Source organism: Hyperolius riggenbachi, chromosome 1, assembly GCF_040937935.1.
Source record: "Hyperolius riggenbachi isolate aHypRig1 chromosome 1, aHypRig1.pri, whole genome shotgun sequence".
Classification (NCBI taxonomy): Eukaryota; Metazoa; Chordata; class Amphibia; order Anura; family Hyperoliidae; genus Hyperolius; species Hyperolius riggenbachi.
Genome location: NC_090646.1, coordinates 444,823,130 through 444,844,818, shown reverse-complemented (window position 1 = coordinate 444,844,818; position 21,689 = coordinate 444,823,130). Strand labels below are relative to the sequence as shown.

At 41.6% G+C, this 21,689-nt stretch overlaps 1 protein-coding gene across 3 annotated transcripts in view; it reads left to right on the top strand.

Annotated features, from left to right (window-relative positions):
• The window catches only part of LOC137519470 (serotransferrin-1-like), an 88,642-nt gene that overhangs the window by 45,230 nt on the left and 21,723 nt on the right, over positions 1 to 21,689 (top strand). For all 3 annotated transcript variants that reach the window (XM_068238432.1, XM_068238427.1, XM_068238438.1), the window contains exons 2-11: positions 794 to 951; positions 1,080 to 1,179; positions 1,269 to 1,445; positions 4,405 to 4,567; positions 7,484 to 7,548; positions 8,210 to 8,367; positions 8,467 to 8,653; positions 11,289 to 11,437; positions 14,855 to 14,945; positions 17,575 to 17,634. In XM_068238432.1, the coding sequence (XP_068094533.1) occupies positions 794 to 951; positions 1,080 to 1,179; positions 1,269 to 1,445; positions 4,405 to 4,567; positions 7,484 to 7,548; positions 8,210 to 8,367; positions 8,467 to 8,653; positions 11,289 to 11,437; positions 14,855 to 14,945; positions 17,575 to 17,634 (1,308 nt within the window). The remainder of the gene's footprint in view (positions 1 to 793; positions 952 to 1,079; positions 1,180 to 1,268; positions 1,446 to 4,404; positions 4,568 to 7,483; positions 7,549 to 8,209; positions 8,368 to 8,466; positions 8,654 to 11,288; positions 11,438 to 14,854; positions 14,946 to 17,574; positions 17,635 to 21,689) is intronic.

Sequence of the window (21,689 nt, the reverse complement as noted above, 5' to 3'; positions counted from 1 at the left end):
ATATATATATATATATATATATATATATATATATATATATATATATATATATATATATATATGTATGAACAAATTGGGTTGCTCTTTTATTCTGTTAGCTTTCAAAAATACAATTTTAAAATATTTTAAAGTTTGAAAATATGTGATACATTACAAGCAAATGATATACTAGTATTTTGAATACCACTGACCATCCTGTTAATAAGATTTTTGCTAAGAATGAGAATAGATTTTTTTACACCCTCCTGTAACAGAAGATTATGGAAATAGTTGAGTTAAATGATGCCTTTCATTTGGCAATTGAACTTCAAAAGCTTGAAGCATAACCTGCTCATCCAAAGAAAAGCAACATACATTTCTATGCTTCTACTTATGGCCAGGGCTGATTTCTAGAAAGGCCACAAAGGCCTGGGCCTTGGGTGGCTGCAGCCTGAGGGAGGACCTGGACATTAAAAGAGGGGTTGATATATACGAAAGAGGAGGTTGAAAATGGAGAGAAACACATGAAAAAGGGAAACTGATGCTCAATGCAGCTGTTCATGGAAGAAAGGGGCTGTACATGGATGTTACACATGGAGGAGGCACGTGCAATGGGAGGGGCACTGCTGCATAAGAAAGGGGAAACACAACATACTTGGGCTAGAGAGGCACAAAAAGTATAAATCCGGCCTTGCTAATGGTTAACATGGTACAACACACTACTAACAGAAGATAGACTGCCTGACTAACAATCAGATAGGGTTTAGTTACATAAAAAAATGTATGTAAATCATGTACAAAATGTCTTCTTCAGGGAAGAAGTTTCGCTGGTGTACGCTATCTGACGGTGACCAAAGAAAATGCTCTCGTTTAGCTCGGACTCTGCATAATTTGCTGCGCCGAAATGATCCATTTTCCAGGGTGTCTTGTGTCCGTGCGCACAAAACACAGGACTGTATGAGCAAGATCAAGGTGAGAGGCTGCAATAATGTCCTGTCAGTCTAATGGTAATTTAGAAAAAACATCTTAGCTATTTATCTGTTCCCTGTGCCATGTTTTGTGTCATAATGATCTTTGGCATGCCTTTTTTGTATTTTTAGGACAATAAGGCAGATGCAGTATCTCTCGATTCAGGTGATGTTTATACTGCGGTCAGTCTTTATAACTTAGCAGTGGCAGCAAAAGAACACCATACTGAAGGTATCCTGTTGGACTGATGATTGTACCATTATTTAAATTATTTTTACTTAAATGAAGCAAAGCTCAAGTTACTATATTTTCCCATACAGGGAGCTGCGTGTTTACAGTGGCTGTAGCTCGCCGTGGTACCCTGAATATTAACAAATTAAAAGGGGCCCGTTCTTGTCACAGTGGCGCTAAGTGGACATCAGGGTGGAATATTGCTCTTGGGTTCCTGCTTTCTAGAAACTTATTGTTTTGGGATGAAGATCAACCCCTAACTAAAGGTAAGGGCGACAGGTGTTCAGATATTTTATTGTGTATATATTGGCATCTTTTTTCTTTATTATTATTTTTATCAATGAGTTTTATTGAATCTTAACATTATATTATAGCAATACATACAATGAGTTGGGATTCACATTATGTGTTAAAGCAAAAAGAGAGGGCATCTTTTTAAACCTTGGCTTGGGTAGCAAAATGTCTAGAATGGCACATGATTGCAGGGTTTTCCTCTCCTTTAGTAAGTGGCTCAAGCCAAACCTCGGCTGATTTGGATCAAGGCTATTTAAAGGCAACCTGAGGTGGGAGGCATATAGAGGCTGCCATATGAATTACCTTTTAAACAATACCAGTTGCCTGGCTATCCAGTTGATCTTTCTGGCATCAATAGTATCTGACTCACACACCTGAAACAAGCATGCAGCAAACCCAGGAAGAAAGTCAGAGACACCTGACCTGCATGTTTTTTCAGGGTGTATATGGCTTAAAGAAACTCAGAGATGAAAAACTAAGAAGAATCAATACTTACCTAGGGCTTCCTCCAGCCCCATAAACATGTTTGAGTCTCTCACTGTCCTCCCGCAGTCTGCCGTTCAGCCGCGATCAGCCTCGGTAACTGGCTCAGTCGAGATCAGTCTGGGTCTTCTGTGCATGCGCAGACCTACTGAGCATGTGCAGTAGACACAGACTGACTCGACTGAGCAAGTTACCGGGGCTGATCGCGGCTGAACAGCAGACCGCGGGAGGACGGCAAGGGACTCACATATGTTTATGGGTCTGGAGGAAGCCCTGGGTAATTATCGATTCTTCTTAGTATTTCATCTCTGAGTCTCTTTAAAGTATTAGAGACACAGGATCAGCAGGACAGCCTGAGATTTTGCATTGTTTAAAAGTAATTAAGCATAGTAAATAAAACTTAAACATACTGAATGATATTCATATCAGTGGTTTTCAACCATGTATTCACCTAAGGGTTAAGATGGACTATTTTGACACCTTATTAAATTATTCATTATTTAAGAGGATATCTTTTGCCCCATAGTTCCCAATCTTGCATAAATCTCGGGATTGTATTGTGCAGTTTAGCAAACATTTCTTCATATTAATTGTTTGTACAATTTATTTGATTGTGGATGACCTGATTTCTTTCCAGTGTCTAGAAATTTCCACCTTTGTGGCAAGAGTAATATTGTATATAATCTTTTGGTGTGGTGATATGTATGATTCTAAGCCTAGACCAAACAGAACTAAGCCAGGATCCATTTTGACTCTTTTATTTATTATAGAGCTTATCAGATCAAATGTTTGCTGCCAGATGTTTTTTTGAATGGACAATCCCACCAGATGTGGATTAATGAGCCCATTCGTTGGCATTTTCTCCAACATCTATCTGTTTGGGTTTGTGAGAACAAAAAAAGTTTTTTCAGGGGTGTAGTACCACCTGTATAATATTCTATGATTCAGTTCTTTATGATTAACGCATTAAGTTGTGTTCATTAGGAAATGTATGCCTTTTAGCCATTGAGCAATGAGCATCAGTATAGTTAGTTATTAGTACATAATACTACAATACTACTTCCCTACTATAAGTATTATCTCCAGATCTCTCATAGTAATGATTTTCTGTTTTTGACTATCTTTATTCATTTTCTTTTTGCTGTTGTTTTCTCTTTTTTTTCTTCTACACTTGCTCTTGTTTCTCCAGTTACATAAGAAATAAGTGGTATGTGATTGCATGTTTCAATTTGCATGGTCCATATTACTAAATTCCACTTAATAAAAAGTTTTGAAAACAAAAGTAAATAAACATGTCAGCCTCCTTATACCTCTCAGTTTGTTCTCTTATTTAAAAAGTTTGTTCAAGTAAAAAGGGTACTTCAAGTATTGGTGCGCTTTAAAGTACACCTAAAGTGTAAAAAAAAAAAAAGTAAGATACCCTATATCCTTGAATATAAATCGACCTTGTGTATAAGTCGACTCCAATATTTGACCCTTTTAAGCTGGAATTTTTTATTGACTCAAGTATAAGTCTACCCAGCAAAGTTAGTGGCTTTTCTTGGGGACCAAGAATTAACAGCTGCATTTGGGGACCAGGAGGGGTTAATGACAGCTCTGTATGCAGTATTGCAGCCATTAACCCCTCCTGTCCCTTAATTGCAGCCAATACCTCCTCCAGTCCCCCCAGGTGCAGCAGTTATTCACCCCCCTGCCCCTTTCCTTGTTAATTGTTCAGACCTGTGTTTTCTTTGCATTTCCTTTATCAATAAAGTATCACTTACCACTGGATAAACTGCTGCAATTGAGAATGTCACTAATAGTACACACATTACACATGCTCAGTGTTGCACATCATTTGTGTATAAGTCGACCCCTATAGTTTTATTTAGTGAGTGTGACCTAAATTTCTAGACTTACAGTCGAGTATATGCAGTACTTACCTCAGTAGTAGGAAGCCTCTACATAGTCCAGAGTCTTCCTGGATTCTCTGGCAGCCCACCATTCTGCTGTAGATTCCCCATACACCTATTTGACTCGCAGCAGTCAAATACATTTATTTTAGTGTTGAGGACGAGCACATCCGGACTGGGCATGCACACGTAAGGAGTGTGCATGCACAATAGAATTAGGCCATTTATACGTGCCTTTGTTCTATGCCCTTGTTGTCCTTTGGGTACGTCTTACCCAAAATATGTGCATTTTGTTCTACTGAGCATGCAAGGTCCTTACTTGCACATGCACAGTCCAGATTTGCTTGTCCACTTGTGCAAGTCAAATAGGCATATGGAAACCCTTTGATGGAACGTTAGGCTGCAAAAAGTATCTCCACAAACTCTGAACCATGCAGAGGCTTTCCACTACTGAGGATTTTTTTTTCTAACTCTCCAGGTGTATGTCAACACTTTTGTTAAAGTTAGACCTTTTTTTAGTTTTGTATTCAGAAATGCATTTTTTTTCTGTTCTCAGTTGTTAGTGGATATTTTAATGCAAGCTGTATCCCTGGAATTGGTGTGTCTTCCATCAACCTTTGTAAACTGTGCCAAGGTCCCAAGTCCTTTGTACGACACAAGAACCACTTCTGTGAGACCAGCAGTAGTGAGCCATTCCTTGGCTCAGAAGGAGCCTTTAGGTATGACGTCTTTCATTTTTAAGAAAACTGGGTGGAAACTGGAACACTACTACCAGCAATAAATTAGAATTCCTGTTCTTTTTAACATTCCTGATTGGTTGCCCTGAGTAACAGCCCAGCCCTTATTTCATTGTATCTGTATTGATAATTTCATTATTTAGTCTGCAGCTGTGTATCCCTCTTATTAATAGTGGCCAAGCGGACAGTTTTGTGCAGCAAATTTGTGGGAAATGCTGACAAATTTTGACAGATGCCAGAGTTCACAGTTTTTTTTATATTACTGTCCCCATGTTACTGTATATTGTCAGATGTCAAGCGTATTCCATTCAGCTGATAGTTGATAGAATGCGTGACTTTACTCAAAATTAGTGTCAGCATTTTTTAAACATCATCTCCAAACCCAATTACTGTAAATCAATACGCCAGACGCGACCAGTTTGAGGACGGGAACCAGAATGGCGGCAGATTTGAGAGCCTAATCCGATACTGACACGAGCGGCCACCTGGGAACGTCAGCTCTGTTATATGCGCTTTGTGAAGATCTGCTTTTTTTAGTGATGGATTCACTGTGATCGCTACTGGATGCATTATACCCCACAAGGCCTTTATTCTTACCTCCGGATATTGCAGGAGGACAGCTGGGTGAGTGCAGGCAGTGTGGGGGTGTCCAGCTCACAATGGGTGTCATATATATAGACTTAAAAGCACGAGGGTAGGTGGTGGTGTGTAAATCCTACATACAGAGTTACGCTATTGGATCTATTCTCTTTTATTTTGCATATGCGGTGTTGGCCACTTGGAAAGTTACATCTGGTAGTGTGAAGAGTGGGAGAGATTATAGGACGGTCTTCTCATCATTTCCACTGGTGGTAACAAGGACAATTAGGCCTTGAAGCGCTACTCCTGTTACTCTATATTAATCTATCAATATCACCATATTGTTTAGGAGAGCGCTCCACAGACTGTGCAATTTTGTTGTTTTTCCAGGAGCGCATACCTATTTGTATTGAATATACCATATGACTGTAGAACCTTTATTTGAAAGGAAACGGTGGCAGCCATGTGACTGCCTTTATTTTTATTATTCCCTGTATTCCCTACAATGACCTGCCATCTTAACTCTCTGCATAGAACCCTATAGATAAGAATCTGAGTGGCATGCCAGTCAGTTCCCCTCCCATATTCTGTTTCGGTGTGTTGGTTAAGGGCAGCTAAGCCATGCCTTCCCATCTCAGGAATTAACAGGAGTAGAGGGCTGCCACTGTTTTCTTAAAAATAAAGGTATTTATAATCATTTAAAATTATTTAGAAATCCCATGCTTAGAGGGTGAGTGAGGTAGGGATAAGCGAAATAAATTGTGAAGCTGGACATGGACATAGTCCTCAAAAAAACAATTAGTAATTAGTAATACTGTCAATCAGTAGAAACCTGCCCTAGTCCACGAAAACAATGTTAGCAACAGATGTTTCTGTGTTAAATAAGCCAAGTTCTCTATATGAGATTTTTGCAGCAGTGGCATAGCAATATGGGGTGCAGAGGTAGCAACCACATTGGGGCCCTTGGGCCAGAGGGGCCACAAGGAGCCCTCCCTCAAGCACAATATTAGCTCTCTATTGGTCCTGTGCTGGTAATAATCACTTCTATAGATGCTTTAAATAGTAGTAATTATTAACAAACTGTTCCCCATCACCTTCTTGCACCTTTGACACTGTGGAAATCCTTGGCAGGTTTTGGTGCGCCGTATTAATTTACACAGTTACATAATTATTTGGGTTGAAAAAATACATACATCTATCGAGTTCAACCAGAGAACAAGTACAACACCAGCCTGCTCCCTCACATATCCCTGTTGATCCAGTCCAGAGGAAAGCAAAAAACCCTTACAAGGCATGGTCCAATTAGCCCCAAAAGGGAAAATATTCCTTCCCGCCTCCAGATGGCAATCAGATAAAATCCCTGGATCAACATCACTGGGCATTACCTAGTAATTGTAGCCATGGATGTCTTTCAATGCAAGGAAAGCATCTAAGCCCCCTTTAAATGCAGGTATAGAATTTGCCATAACTACTTCCTGTGGCAATGCATTCCACATCTTAATCACTCTTACTGTAAAGAACCCTTTCCTAAATAAATGGCTAAAATGTTTTTCCTCCATGCGCAGATCATGTCCTTTAGTCCTTTGAGAAGGCCTAGGAACAAAAAGCTCATCCACCAAGCTTTTATATTGCCCTCTGATGTTTTTATACATGTTAATTAGATCCCCTCTAAGGCGTCTTTTCTCTAGACTAAATAAACCCAGTTTATCTAACTTTTCTTGGTAAGTGAGACCTTCCATCCCACATATCAATTTTGTTGCTCATCTCTGCACCTGCTCTAAAACTGCAATATCATTCCTGTAATGTGGTGCCCAGAACAGAATTCCATATTCCAGATGCGGCCTTACTAGAGAGTTAAACAGGGGTAATATTATGCTAGCATCTCGAGTTTTTATTTCCCTATTAATGCATCCCAAAATTTTGTTAGCTTTAGCTGCAGGGGCTTGGCATTGAGTACGATTATTTAACTTGTTGTTGATGAGTACTCCTAAGTCCTTCTCCAAGTTTGATGTCTCCAACTGTATCCCATTTATTTTGTATGGTGCTAGACCATTGGTACGACCAAAATGCATGACTTTATACATTTTTCAACATTGAATTTCATCTGCCATTTATGTGCCCATATAGCCATCCTATCCAGATCCTGTTGCAATATGTCACTATCTTCCTGAGAGTTGATGTTTCTGCACAAGCACTCTACACATTGTTATTTATAAAGTGCTTGGGGGGCCCCATGTAAAATTTTCACCGGGGCCCATAGCTTCTTAGCTACGCCACTGTTTTGCAGTGACTGTTTTATTTGTGTGACCTTTCCCACAGGTGTCTGAAGAGCGGGGCAGGGAGTGTTGCTTTTTTGGATCACCTAACTCTCATGAATGCCACTGGTAAGTTACAAGCATGTCAGAATAACTGACAACTGCACTTTTTTTGAGGAGAGGGACAGTCCCTCGTTTGGAAAAAATGTTCCTCTTTTCTCCTCTAGTGTCCTTCTGTTTGGCTTGATGTACACATTTTTATAATGCTGAAAATGCTGTTAAGTGGTCCTAAATGTTATATCTGATCTCTCAATAATTGCCTTGTGCACCTGCAAATTCTAATCACAAGAACCAAGCAAACATTATCATTTAGAATAACACGATTTGTTGCAATGTAGGGATGTGAGCATGCCTATATAATTGTATGGGCAGTACATGCACATGCACCAACCCAGCGCAAAACAATGGGCATAGTGTGAATGCACCCTAAATGCACCCTAAAGCCTCTTATCATTTTTGTACACTTTTTTGTAAGATCCGTGCTCCATCTTGTACTCTCATGCTTCCTATCACTCCAAGGTCATAAAATCACTGCAGCCCTGTGTAATAAAATGATGCTTTGCAATGTATTTTATTGCAGGAGAATCTGTAGAATGCTATAAACCCTGCAAATGCACAGAAAAGTAATGATACATACAGTACTTATACTAAATATAGGCAGCTATGAATATTAAATGGTTCTCTGCTATCTATATTTAATGGTTCAAATCTGATTTATTTATCTGTTTAGATTTAGAGCTGAAGCAGTTCGAGCTCTTATGTCCTGATGGATCCACAGCTAGTCTGAAATCCTACAGGTCCTGTAATCTGGGACAAGGCCCCAGCAAAGCAATTGTCACAAGATGGAACATGCAGAAAACCACAAAGAAATTTCTTACTTTGGTTCAGGTACTGTGTATCACTCAAATTGCAGTTAAACACACAACAAGAGATATATATATACTGTATATTGTATATATACAATTCATTTTATTTCATATCCTTCAGAATTTATTTGGAAGAGCTGGGAAATATAAAAGCCATCTTGAACTGTTCACCTCACAAGCCTTTGGAGGACAGAACCTCCTGTTTCATGACACAACACAGGAGCTGCAGGTTTTGGAAGATGATCTTGAGGTTTCTGGGATACTGGGACTGGATTATGTGGCTCTTTTAAAGAGTCTGGGTCATGAAGGTGAGATTTTTGTGTATCATGGTTACTGATTGGGTATGTGTCATCACTCAAGTAGCTCTGTGGCTTATGACTTCTGTACTTGTTAGCATTGCTGTGTGTATAAGGTCTTTAATGTGTAAGAAAAACATACTGGACTTCCACCATCTAGCTGCAATATAACTATTTTACTTAATTCATTGAAAGCAGCCTCAAATTTCCCCATGTGATTTTAATTTAAGGTACTAAATCACATTAGCTTATCATTAGTGAGTTACATTGAACTCTAGTTTTACACAGTCTAGCAATGCCCCAGTCATGATTCAATGACTGGAACCAGCTTAGCTTGTGTAAAAAAAAAAATAGCTTCTAACACCAACTCTTTTCTTCTACACAGCACATCTGCATCAGTAAATCAGCTGTTCCTGTGCTGATGCAACAGCTATCTGTTCCCTGCTAACTGCTAGCAGCCTTCCTGTCTCTCTCTGCCTCAGCTGATTTATAACGCAGCTCTCCCACTCCTGAGCCGTGTTGTTGCTTCTCGCATCTAACTATATGCTCAGTTGATAGCATGGAAAGGACAGGGCATTTTATTTATTTATTTTAACTATAAACCTCTGTAAAACTACAGAATCCGTACAATAGATGATACAAAATGTATAGTTTCATAACCTCTTCATAAAGAGGCTATTGTAAACAGGCTTCCATCCAGATCCTTATGTAGTTTGTCTTAACTACTGCTCATTCTAAAAGGATAGTTATCAGCTGCAAGCTAATGCATTGTAGACACGCTAGAAAGTTTAAGGTCGAAGAGGCCAGGGGGGCCCACCTCAGCTGAGAATCCAGCATGTTTATGGCAGCCCCAATGCATCACCAAGAGATCCGGAGTACTGGATCGTCTCGACTAAACACATTGTTCTGCTCCTTAGCCCTCCAGCTGGAAACCGCTCCATCATGCTCTGTGGTGCCATCCCATCTCCGCCTTCCATAGAAATAGAACGCTTATAGGCTAGTGACACATCAGTACAGCACTCAGCCCTCAAACTGTTGTCTTGGGTGTCACTTCCTATGTCCAACAGTAACTGAGCATGTATACAAACCTTTATGCTGGATTATTACTATTCTGGACCATATTGATGGATGTGTTGTCATTACCGACATGACTCCTTGCTGGGTCTGCTGCCATTCTGAAATAGAGGTATGCCATTTATCAAATGACTTGCGGTGGAATCCCATTGACAAAAATGCATGGAGTTGGACCTCAAAGAGCCCAATGGAATGTGGAAATGTGAATTGGCCCAAATGTGAATTTGCTGTGTTTACCCCATCTGTTTTTATTCTGGTGCCCTGTCTATCAAAATTGAATTTAGAATGCATAGCGTGAACCAAAACTCAAAGCTCCAGCTAAGGAACCAATTAGAACAGTCCCATTAATGGATCTCTCCTGTTTGCTGGTGATCATGTGACTAACTAATGAAGTGACACCTGTGTGAAGGCAGGTTTGTCACTGAATTATTCCTTTCCATTTGATCTATGACCAGTAAAAGATTGTGTGTAAAGTAAAATCAAATATATTGAAATTATAACATTTCAAAGTAAATACATAATAGAACAAGTTCATATAAATGGTTAGTTGAATAAGATAACAATTTATTTGTGAATGCATGTATGTGCCATCATTCGCTCTAGGGCCTAAAGCAGAGGTGCCCTCACTTTTTCAGCTTGTTAGCTACTTTGAAATTATGAATTGAGAATGATCTACCAGGTAGAATCTACCTACAGATGCAAGCAACAAATGCAGCACGTATACAGCAGCAGTCCATCAGTGATTACCACAAGCCACCAGTCAGTTAGATGTAATTAGTCCTCCTCAGTAAGCCAAGTAGAACAGTGCTTGTTCAAATTGAGCATGATATTGTAAGCATGATATTGTGACTCTGTGTCCAGCATAGTTGGAATCAGCAGCACAACTGTAATCAGCAGTAGCACAAAATGCTTCTAATGGCAGCACGGTGGCATAGTGGTGGGCAGCACGGTGGCATAGTGGTTAGCGCTCTCACCTTGCAGCGCTGGATTCCCGGTTTGCATCCCAGCCAGGGCAACATCTGCAAGGAGTCTGTATGTTCTCCCTGTGTCTAGGTGGGTTTTCTCCCACATCCCCAAAACGCATACAGATAACTGGCTTCCCCCTAAATTGGCCCTAGACTATGATACATACACTACACAATACATACATAGACATATGACTATGGTAGGGATTAGACTGTGAGCCCCTAAGTGACAAGACAATATTCTCTGTACAGCGCTGCGTAAGATGTTGGCGCTATATAAATACTAAATAATAAATGTATGGCTCCCCACTTTGCAACATCATAGTCTTCTACACTGCTGTGCAAAACCTCAGGACAGCATATCGCACTAAGCTCATCCAAGTCAAAGAGATAGAGTACGATGCCAGTAGATCATGTTCTAATAGGCACCCCAGGCCTAAAGGTTTCTAATTATTCCTTTGTCAGAAATGTATAAAATGAACTTGTGTTTACTGATGTCATATTAGCTAACACACTTTGAACATCTGAAGTTATTCACTATTGGACCTAGGAAGCAAGGAGAACTTGTATGATTAGATACAACATAAAATATATCAACCTATTCTCAGGTGTTTCCCTGGACCACAGGATTATCCACTGGTGTTGCATCGGTTCAGCTGAGAAGGAGAAGTGTGAGGAATGGGCACTGAGTGTGAGGGTAGACCCACTGGTGTGTGTCCAAGCATCTTCATTAACTGAGTGCATCAAGATGATCAAGGTAGGGTGCAAACCATAATCGGTATGGGTAACAATCCTTATTTACAAGGATCAATATTTATTTACTATAGTTTGTAAATATTATGTTTAGAGATTAAGATCAACACAAATAAACCATCTATTATTTGTCCATCAAAAACATAACTGTAGCCAGAGCAGACTGGGATAGAGAAGAGGGGGAGAAGGCAGATGTCTGTTCTAATGATTTAGCCAGGCAGAAATACAAATTTTGCAGATTATTATTATTCTGTATGTAGTCCTGGCATATCTGTCACAAAGCTATGAAAGCAATTTTCATTCCACAATGCTGGTTAATGTACTTGAGATATGTAAGCAGCATATACTATGGGTCTAGATTGAATGCAGTTGCATTTCTGTTGAATAATGAATTGTAATTAATGCTGGCATTGGTCATTGTAAAGGTAGCCTACTTTGTTGGTCTGGTTTTCTAAAGGTTCTTGTTATTGGAGCACACACGTAACTCTGCAGATCTGGCCTTTATTTACTAAACCTGGTCCACCACAATCAATAATTGCAAATATGACCATAGCAATGGTTAATGAATTTATGTTTGTGCAATAGCAATAAGCTGAGATTTAAAAAAAATAATAATAATTATGGACAGCCTGAATTTACTAGAACTATGTTTGCAGCATGTGACTCATATCACACAGCTGCTAATTTCAGCAGTGTTCTGTGAAGAAGAGCGGGCAAATATTGCACAGTCTAGGTATGCCAAGCTGGAAGAGAATCATCCTAACAGACTGAAGGCTGTATTTAAAGCAAAAGTCATCCCCCAAAAATACTGTGCTGAGGGTGATCCTTCATCCATTATTATTTTTATAATTCATATACTTCCAACTAGAAATGGCCCGAACGGTTCGCCAGCGAACGGTTCCCCGCGAATTTTGGTGGTTCGCTTTCGCCCACGAGCGCGAACTTTATGGCGGTTCGATTCAGCTACTATACTACATCATTAGGGTCAACTTAGCTTTGACCCTCTACATCACAGTCAGCAGGCACATTGTAGCCAATCAGGCTACACTCCCTCCTGGAGCCATTCCCCCCTTTATAAAAGGCAGGCAGCGTCAGGCATTGGACTCAATTGTGTGCCTGCATTATTTAGAGAAGGGAAAGCTGCTGCAGACTCTCATAGGGAAAGATTAGTTAGACTCTTGTAGGCTTCTTAGCTTGCTCCTTGCTGATTCTTATTGCTAAAAAAGCACCCCTCAACAGCTCTTTTGAGAGCTAATCCTGTTCTTGTGATCGAATTTTTTTGTGTGTGTCCCACTGACACTTGTGTTGCATAGACAGGCTTGGTAATTCCTATTGTGTGTGCCACTGCCAGGCCCAGCACATTCAGTGATTACCTGTGTGTGTGACAGGTGCACATTGTAATACCCATCACTGCATATACCTACCTGACAGTCACTGTTGTTCTATCATTGAGCTACCACAGCCCGGCGACCATATGGGCTTGAAAACCACCGTGGCCTGCACTCTGGCCATGGTGCGCAGTAGTCCAGCATGGCCGTCACTACACAAACAGCTGTGTGCGGTGCGTTACACAGTGAGTTTGGTGTGTCAGTGTGAAGCAGTACTCTAATTACACTCCCTGATTGATGTATACACATGCAAGATGTTTTAATGCACTTTAGGCCTCCAATTTAGCATGCAATGTGATTTCTGCCCTTAAAACGCTGCTTTGCTTCAAATCCAGATTTTTCCCTGAGACTTTTGGCGTCTATCCCACTCATCCATGCAAAAACTCAGGTGTTAGACCCCTTGAAACATCTTTTCCATCACTTTTGTGGCCAGCATAAGAGTTTCTAGTTTTCAAAGTTCGCTTCCTTATTGAAGTCTATTGCGGTTTGCGAAAGTTTGCGCGAATCGAACTTTCGCGGAAGTTCGCGTTCGCGGTTCGCGAACCGAAAATCAGAGGTTCGGGCCATCTCTAGTTCCAACATCTTCACTAGCAGTGCACATAATATGAAATAAAAATGGGGAGCATAGATACATGAGAAGTTCAGAACACTGTGCAATCAGGACATCCTGGAATACATGTAGAAACACTAGGGGGAGGTCCCTGTACTTGCAAACTTACAATGTAGAGGTTAGCAGGGTGGACAAAGTAGGGAAGGAGATAAATGGGTTAGCCGATGAGGCAGTGAGCCTCCAATGCGAGCTATGACAAATTATAAGCTTGTCTGAAAAGGTGTGTTTTAAGAGTAGGTTTGAAGGTTTCCAAGCTTGGAGGATGACAGACAAACTGTGGGAGAGTGTTCCAAAAGAGAGGTGATGCTTGTGAGATGTTTTGGATTGGGGTATGAGAGGAGGCAACCAGGCTGGATGAGAAAAGGCTCTCATGGAGGGAACGAAGATTCAAGGAGGGTTGGTATCTGGAGATTAATAAGGAAATGTATGGAGGTGACAACTACCGTACAAACTTGCATATAAGCTGACCCACGTATAAGCTGAGGTACCCACTTTTCCTTCGGAAACCAAGAAAAAGTGATTGTCTCCTGTATAAACCCACTCCCCAGTATAGTCCCCTCCACAGTACCCAGATGTGCCCCCTAGTACAAGTCATTCCATCTCTCTATAGCCAGATGAGCACCAGGATGATACAGCTGTGTCTCAAGACATCACTAGATGGCATCATAGTTATGAGACACAGCGATTACCACACTGGAAGAATCCCTGATCATTGCACTGCTGACACGTTGATTGCACGCTCCGCACCACAAGCCAGAAGACACAGGAAGTCTTGAGCAGCACACTCTGCACACCATCTTGCAGGGGATGGGGGCACGGACACAGCTGGCAAGAGCAGGATCACTAGTGCAACTTCCTTATGCTCCTCTGCCAGTAAGAAAACCTGTTCCACCATCTGTACCACCATACACTGACTTGCATATAAGCCGGAGGGGCAACTTTTCAGCACTTTTTTTGGGGTGAAAAATTAGGCTTATAGAGCTTTGTATGATAGGGTTAGGAATTGGAACTGAATCATTTGGGTAACTGGTAGCCAGTGGGTAGATTGGCAGAGAGGGGCTGCCTCAGAGGAGCATGAGTAGAGGTGGATGAAACAGACAGCAGAGTTTAGTAGAAACAAAATGTGAATATTTTAAAACAAACACAGAACATTTATATCGCGCTTTTCTCCTGGTGGACTCAAAGCGCCAGAGCTGCAGCCACTAGGACGCGCTCTATAGGCAGTAGCAGTGTTAGGGAGACTTGCCCAAGGTCTCCTACTGAATAAGTGCAGGCTTACTGAACAGGCAGAGCCGAGATTTGAACCCAGGTCTCTTGTGCCAGAAGCAAAGCCCTTAACTATTACTCTATCCAGCCACTGTTGGTGATTCTTTTCTGTACCCACTGTGCATTCCTGTGTGGTGTCATTATTGTTTTTTTTCAGAGACATGAAGTAGATGCTGTGTCATTAGATGCTACACATGCTTACATTGCAGAGCAGTGTGGTCTTCAGCCTGCTGCAGTAGAATATTGGGGTGAGTACCAGGTATATGACAGATTTTTTTTACCAACCTACATTTTGCTGTTTAAATAGGTGGAGAGGTGGTAATGATTGGAGGTTTAATTCCATCTATTGGCTTAAATTAGAATTGTACCTAAAACTTAAAGGGGCACTATGGCGAAAAATTTTAAAATTTAAAAAATGTGCAAACATATACAAATAAGAAGTACATTTTTCACAGAGTAAAATGAACCATAAATTAATTTTCTCCTATGCTGCTGTCACTTACAGTAGGTAGTACAAATCTGACAGAAGCGACAGGTTTTGGACTAGTCCATCTCTTCATAGGGGATTCTCAGGGATTTATTTATTTTCAACAGCACTTAGTGAATGGCGGTTGTTCTGTCCAACTGCCAAAAAACTGTGCAGCGAGCAGGGAAGCTGGCCAACACCATTGTTTAAATCCTTTTTAGGGAATATCTTTATAAAAAATAAAAGCCTTGCTGAGAATCCCCTATGAAGAGATGAACTAGTCCAAAACCTGTCACTTCAGTCAGATTTCTACTACTTACTGTAAGTGACAACAACATAGGAGAAAAGTAATTTATGGCTCATTTTACTCTGGAAAAAACGTACTTCTTATTTGTTTGTTTGCACATATTTTAAGTTTTTACATTTTTCACCATAGTGCCACTTTAAGCAATATATACATTGGGAAAAGGTCAGAGCCTCTGCCTGCATTCATTAGTGACAGTGGGACAGAAGGATCAGACCTGGTGCTAGAGAGGGATTACCTATAAATTGGAAAGTGGAGGGTCTTTTGATTGTTCTTGGGAATTGCAGATATTGATCAGAACTTTGTGACAACCATTTGCAAACCATTATAAGGAATACAAATCTTTAAAGGGGCACTATGGCTAAATTCTTCTTTATAAGTCCCTTTAACATAAATATTTGTATGTGCAGCATTGTTAATGGCATTTATTGTGGCTGTTCAAATTTTTTTTTTACTCTGGCACTATCCATTTATTGTCAAGGAGGCACGTCAGAAGATTTACCTTACTGACGCCAAATCCGCATAATCCATTGAGTGGTAGGAGGCATCTAACTGTGTTCTGTCTTGCCGTTTTTTCCTCCCCCCTCTGGTTTGCTCAGCGAGGATTATTCCAACTGTAACTGCAGTTACTGAGCTACGTGTACAGCTGCAGCCACCGTACAGCGCAGGACGAGATAAAGCAGAACACAGCAATAGCGAGCGTGTCTGCTAGTTGCCGCCGCTGTGTGCGCACTTGAAAAGACTAGAGCTGCCTGCTGAGGACCCCTTCTTTGAAGCTGGCACAGCAACGGACACCTATTGTTGCCCGTTACTGTGGTAACCAGCTCTAGTCTTTTCAAGTGCGCACACAGCGGCGGCAGCTAGCAGACACGCTCGCTATCGCTATGTTCTGCTTTATCTCGTCCTGCGCTGTACGGTGGCTGCAGCTGTACACGTAGCTCAGAAACTGCAGTTACAGTTGGAATAATCCTCGCTGAGCAAACCAGAGGGGGGAGGAAAAAAACGGCAAGACAGAACACAGTTAGATGCCTCCTACCACTCAATGGATTATGCTGATTTGGCGTCAGTAAGGTAAATCTTCTGACGTGCCTCCTTGACAATAAATGGGTAGTGCCAGAGTAAAAAAAAAATTTGAACAGCCATAATAAATGCTATTAACAATGCTGCACATACAAATATTTATGTTAAAGGGACTTATAAAGAAGAATTTAGCCATAGTGCCCCTTTAAAAAGGACTACAATTTATTCTATCAAGGTGATTTTGAGAGATTTAAGCACTTTCTTTTTTTCTGTTTACTAGCATTTATTGTGCATGATACATGATTTTTTTTTCTCACGAGAAATCAGCAAAAACACCAACATACCAAAACAAAATCTCGTCATGATTGGCATATAACAATGTACTGTACAATAATTATGGATAGGGAAATACTTCCGGCACAACGTCCTAGACCAGTATCTTTTCCCAAAAGATTCTAAACTTATCAATATCCCATCAGCTACATACTCAACTTTTTCAGTTAAAAGCATGTAGTCCATTCTGTATTTCTATTTGTAAAATTTCAAAGCTGGCAAACTGATGATACTAGCATGTTATACAGTAAATGCTACTAGCATGTTATAATACCTTGAATCCTGCCAGCACTTCTTAGTTTCAGTGAAAGAGCAATGGCTGTAGCATATCAACTTCAATGTTAAAATTTTTAATCTTGTGAATCAAATCCTTCCAGTCCACTTCCACTTTCCAAAAATGATCTTTCTAAGGATGAATTAAAAGAGGTCATTGTCCATGAATGAGATTAGCACCCTTCTCCATACCAATAAAATGAAAGTAACACCCTGGGAAGTTTGAACTGCCAAATGACTCTCTCTGGTCTTTGCATTACCAAATGTACTGTTGAGGATGTTTGTATGAAATGAAAAATACTAGGGTGGGAAGGGGACTTGTGAGCTTACAATCAAGAAGAATTTCGCAGTGTGCTTCAAACACATAAGGTTTCTTTATATATTGCATGGCTCAGGGTCTGTAAATAGGTGCTGTAACAGAGATACAGAACTAATATGTATAAAGAAAGCTTTCACCTTATGTTCCATTGTATCCTTATAGGTGACCGCTCTGACTGCTTCATGAACCCGTATGACTTACTAGACCGTGTTTCAAAAGAAGGTATGCAGATTGTAAGCTATGCAGATAGGGAAAAAGCAAAGGACTGTTGGGGCTTTTATATATGCCTTTATCAAACTAGGGAATTAAAATTCAGTTTTGTGTACACCCATTGGCAGGGTTCTTTTGTGAGGTGCATTGACCCTACAGCAGTGGTGAGTTTTTCATCAAATCAATCTGTTGTCCAGAAAAATGCTCAACACCCACTGTTACCATGTCACACAACATATGTGTAGCTGTACTGTGTGTGGCATCGTCACCATTATAGTCCACTGTCACTGCACAATAGTGATGTAGGAGTGGATTCATTAAAACTAACACGCCCGTCAGCGCAATTTAATTTGCAAGAGCATGAGTTAAAATTATCAAGTGCACGCTATGCATGGTCCTCTCTGCATAGTGTGTGCTCTTAACTTACGCGAGCTAAACCTAATTGCCAATAGCACGATAGTTCACTAGCGCGGCCACTACTATGTTAATAAACGTAGTAGTGGCCATGCTTGTGGACTTCCGTGGTCACGCTACATGCTATCTCACAGCAATTAGTTTTATCTCGCATGAGTTAAGAGCGCACGCTACACAGAGAAGACCGTGCGTAGCATGCACATGCTAATTTTAACTCGTTCTCCTGCAAATTAACAAGTGCTGATGGGTGCCTTAGTTTTAATGAATCAAACCCATTGTGTCTGACATTTGTGGCACGCCGCATGCTGTGTTACCCCACAACTCATCACAGCAACACCAGTGTTAACTACAACATGAAAGTTTTGGTGTTAGCAACACCAGTGTTACTGACCATTTTGTGCTATCAGTGACATCAGTGTGCCCCCCCCCCAAAAAAAAACAACAACAGTGTGACATAATTGCTGGTCACTGCCTGTTGTGTGATCAACACGCACTGTTACCATGTGACATCAACATCTGTATGACCATACTTTGTGTGGCTGCGTCACCGTTATAGCCCACCGTCACTGCGCAATAGTGATTTAGTGTCTGACATTTGTGACATGCTCAGTACTGTGTTACCACCACACAGCAACATCCATATGATCGACTGTACTGTGTCACTGCTGATATCAGTTTGCCCCCCCCCCCCCCGATAAAAAAATAGCATCACAGAAATTTGTGACAATACCCCCTGTGCTGGTCACTGCCTGTCCATGTCACTTCCACATTTGTGTGGCCATACTGTATGTTCTAAGTGATACCAGTGTGCCCCCCAAAAAAAAATTCGATTTGTGAGAATACCCCTCCCTGCCATGTGATCAACACGTGCTGTTACTGTCTCACTTTAACATCTGTGTGACCATACTTGCCTGTTCGCTGCCTGTGTGATCAATGTGTAAACTGAGAGGGATATGTATGTTTCCTTTTAAATAATATTAGTTGCTTGTCAGTCCTGCTGATCTCTTTGACTGCAGCAGTGGCTGAATCACACACCTGAAACATGCATGCAGCTAATCCAGTATGACTTCAGTCAGAGCACCTGATCTGCATGCTTGTTGAAGGGCTGTGGCTAAAAGTATTAGAGACACAGGATCAGCAAGAGAGTTAGGCAACTGTTAATATTTTCAAAGGAAAAATCCATATCCTTCTCAGTTTAGGTTCCCTTTAAAGTGTCACTTCAACATCTTTGTGACTGTACTGTATTGTAGGTGATGTCCGTGTACACCCTCCAAAAAATTAGATTTGTGACAATACCCCTTGGCTGGTCACTCGCTGCTTGCTGTGTGATCAAGTGTACTGTTACTGTGTCACTTCAACATCTCCCCTACTGTGTGTTGTAGGTGATCTCCAGGTGCCCAAAATAAAATTTAGATTTTGAACAATACCCATATGCTGGGAATACACGGTTCGTTTGTGCACCGGAATCGAGCCGCTAGCTTGATACCGGCGCGTCCCTGCAGGCATGCGGATCGATTCCCGCTCGTCCCCGCGGGCATTTACTAATCTTTCGTGCGTTCCTTTTTTTGTTCTCCCCACCGGTATCGAGTGCGGAATCGATCCGGCAGGGTATCGGACAGGTCGGAAATTAGCAATCGAGCCATCAGCGGCTCGATTGATAATTTCAAACGAACCGTGTATTCCCAGCATAAGGCTGGTCACTGCCCGCTGTGTGATCAGAATGTACTGACTGTTACTGTGCCACTTCAACATCTGGCTAACCGTACAGTGTGTTTTCGGTGTCTCCGTGTGCCCCCCCCAAAAATAAATAAATAAAAGATGTATGACAATACCCCTTGGCTGGTCATTCGCTCTAACAAAAATGACAGGCAGAGGCAGGCCAAAGCTTAGATGTTCTAGGGGTTGTGGTGGTGCGTCATCCTGTGGCCTTGGCATATGTGATCTTATGCAGAAGAAGAAAACTGTTTTAATTCCCAAAATGCAGAAGATGTGGTTAACTGCCTCACTCAGCAGTCTACCTCTTCTGCTGCCAAAAATCCGGTACCCTCCTCCTCATCCTCTCATGTGGCCAACCGCAACACCACCACCACAGCAGCCCCTACACATGAATCCCATTGCTTAAATAAGCTATTTTCCCAGGCAATGATGGACAAACGTGTTGTGCAAGGCATCAGATAAAAGAGAGGAGCAAGGCAGATACTCACAAGAGTGGAACAGGAGGAGGAGAGTTCAGAGGAAAAGACCATGCCTCAGAGAGGGAAGAAGAGGGTAGGAAGCAGGGAGAGGTTGCAGGATACAGGAGGCAAACAGCAAAGTGTGCCGTCACCTGGGGTCAGCCAGACACCGCTAACGGTCACTTCTAGCAGTACTAGACCGGCTCAACAAGGCTCATTAGTATGGAAATACTTCTCTGTGTGTTCTGCTGACCATTCAAAAGCCATCTGCATCCTGTGTCACAAGCAAATTAGTTGTAGAAAGACCAGCACCCACTTAGGAATAACTACCCTGAGAAGGCAAGCCAGCCTCCTTGTGTTCCACCTTCCACCTGCCCCTTGAGCTTCCCAGTGTCTAGTCCACTGTGCAGGTACGACGGTGTCGTGTTGTGTTGCGGATTTTGTGCCTGGAAGCAAAAAGCCACACTGGACCTGCACTGTTGTCCACTCTGCAGACACAGGCTGACCTCACACAACCTCAGTGTTGGTAAAGTCATGTGTGACCATGCTTCCAATCTGTTGTCTTCACTGTAAACTGGCAAATTGACTTACGTGCCTTGCTTGGCACATGCATTAAATCTCATTGTGCAATGTTTCGTGGACAAGTACCCCATATGTCCTGAAGCAGGACAGAAAAGTGGCTGCCCATTTCTGATGATCCAACATGGCCATGGCTTGCCTTGCTGAAATTTAGCGGCAATACAAAATTTCTGTGAGACACTTAATTTGCGACAGCCCCACCAGATGGAATTTGATTTTGCTTATGTTGGATCGGCTATAACAATGTGCTGTGAATGAGTACCTCTGTGCGCTTACTAGTAGGACAGTGTCTGGGGAGGTGGGATATTTTTATATTTGAGGCAATGGGTGCTCATAAACTACGCCTGCAGACTGATGCGTCCCTTCGCGGATACCACTAATCTGGTCAGTGGCAGCATCAGGGACTTCATGCCATTTATCTTTTATTTCGAGCATGCCGTAAACATGTCCTTGGGCAGGCCATAGATGAACTAGAGAGTGAAGAGGAGAAAGAGTTTACGCTGGGGCAATTTGGAGAGGGGGCAATGCACATGGGCAGAGGGAGGAGTCTGAAGAGTCAGAGGCGGAGAATGGTGGCTGTGGTGTTGAGAAAGAGCAAGTGGAGCAGGCTTCACAGGGTACTTCTCACCTTTCGGGGGACCCTGGTTTTATCCGTGGCTGGAGGGAACAAACAATGGTGGAGGTTGTTTCCCTGGATGAGGAAGAGGAGCTGGAGTCTTTTGCCTCAAATCTTCTGCCTCAAACCTCATTAGAATGGGAACGTTGATATGGACATGCCCGAGGAAGGACCCCTGTATCAAAACCATGAAGGACATGGACCTGTACTGAGTGACAACCTTATAAGACCCTCAGTACAAACAGAAAATGGTGGAGTAGCGAGCACAATCACAGAGGGTGGCC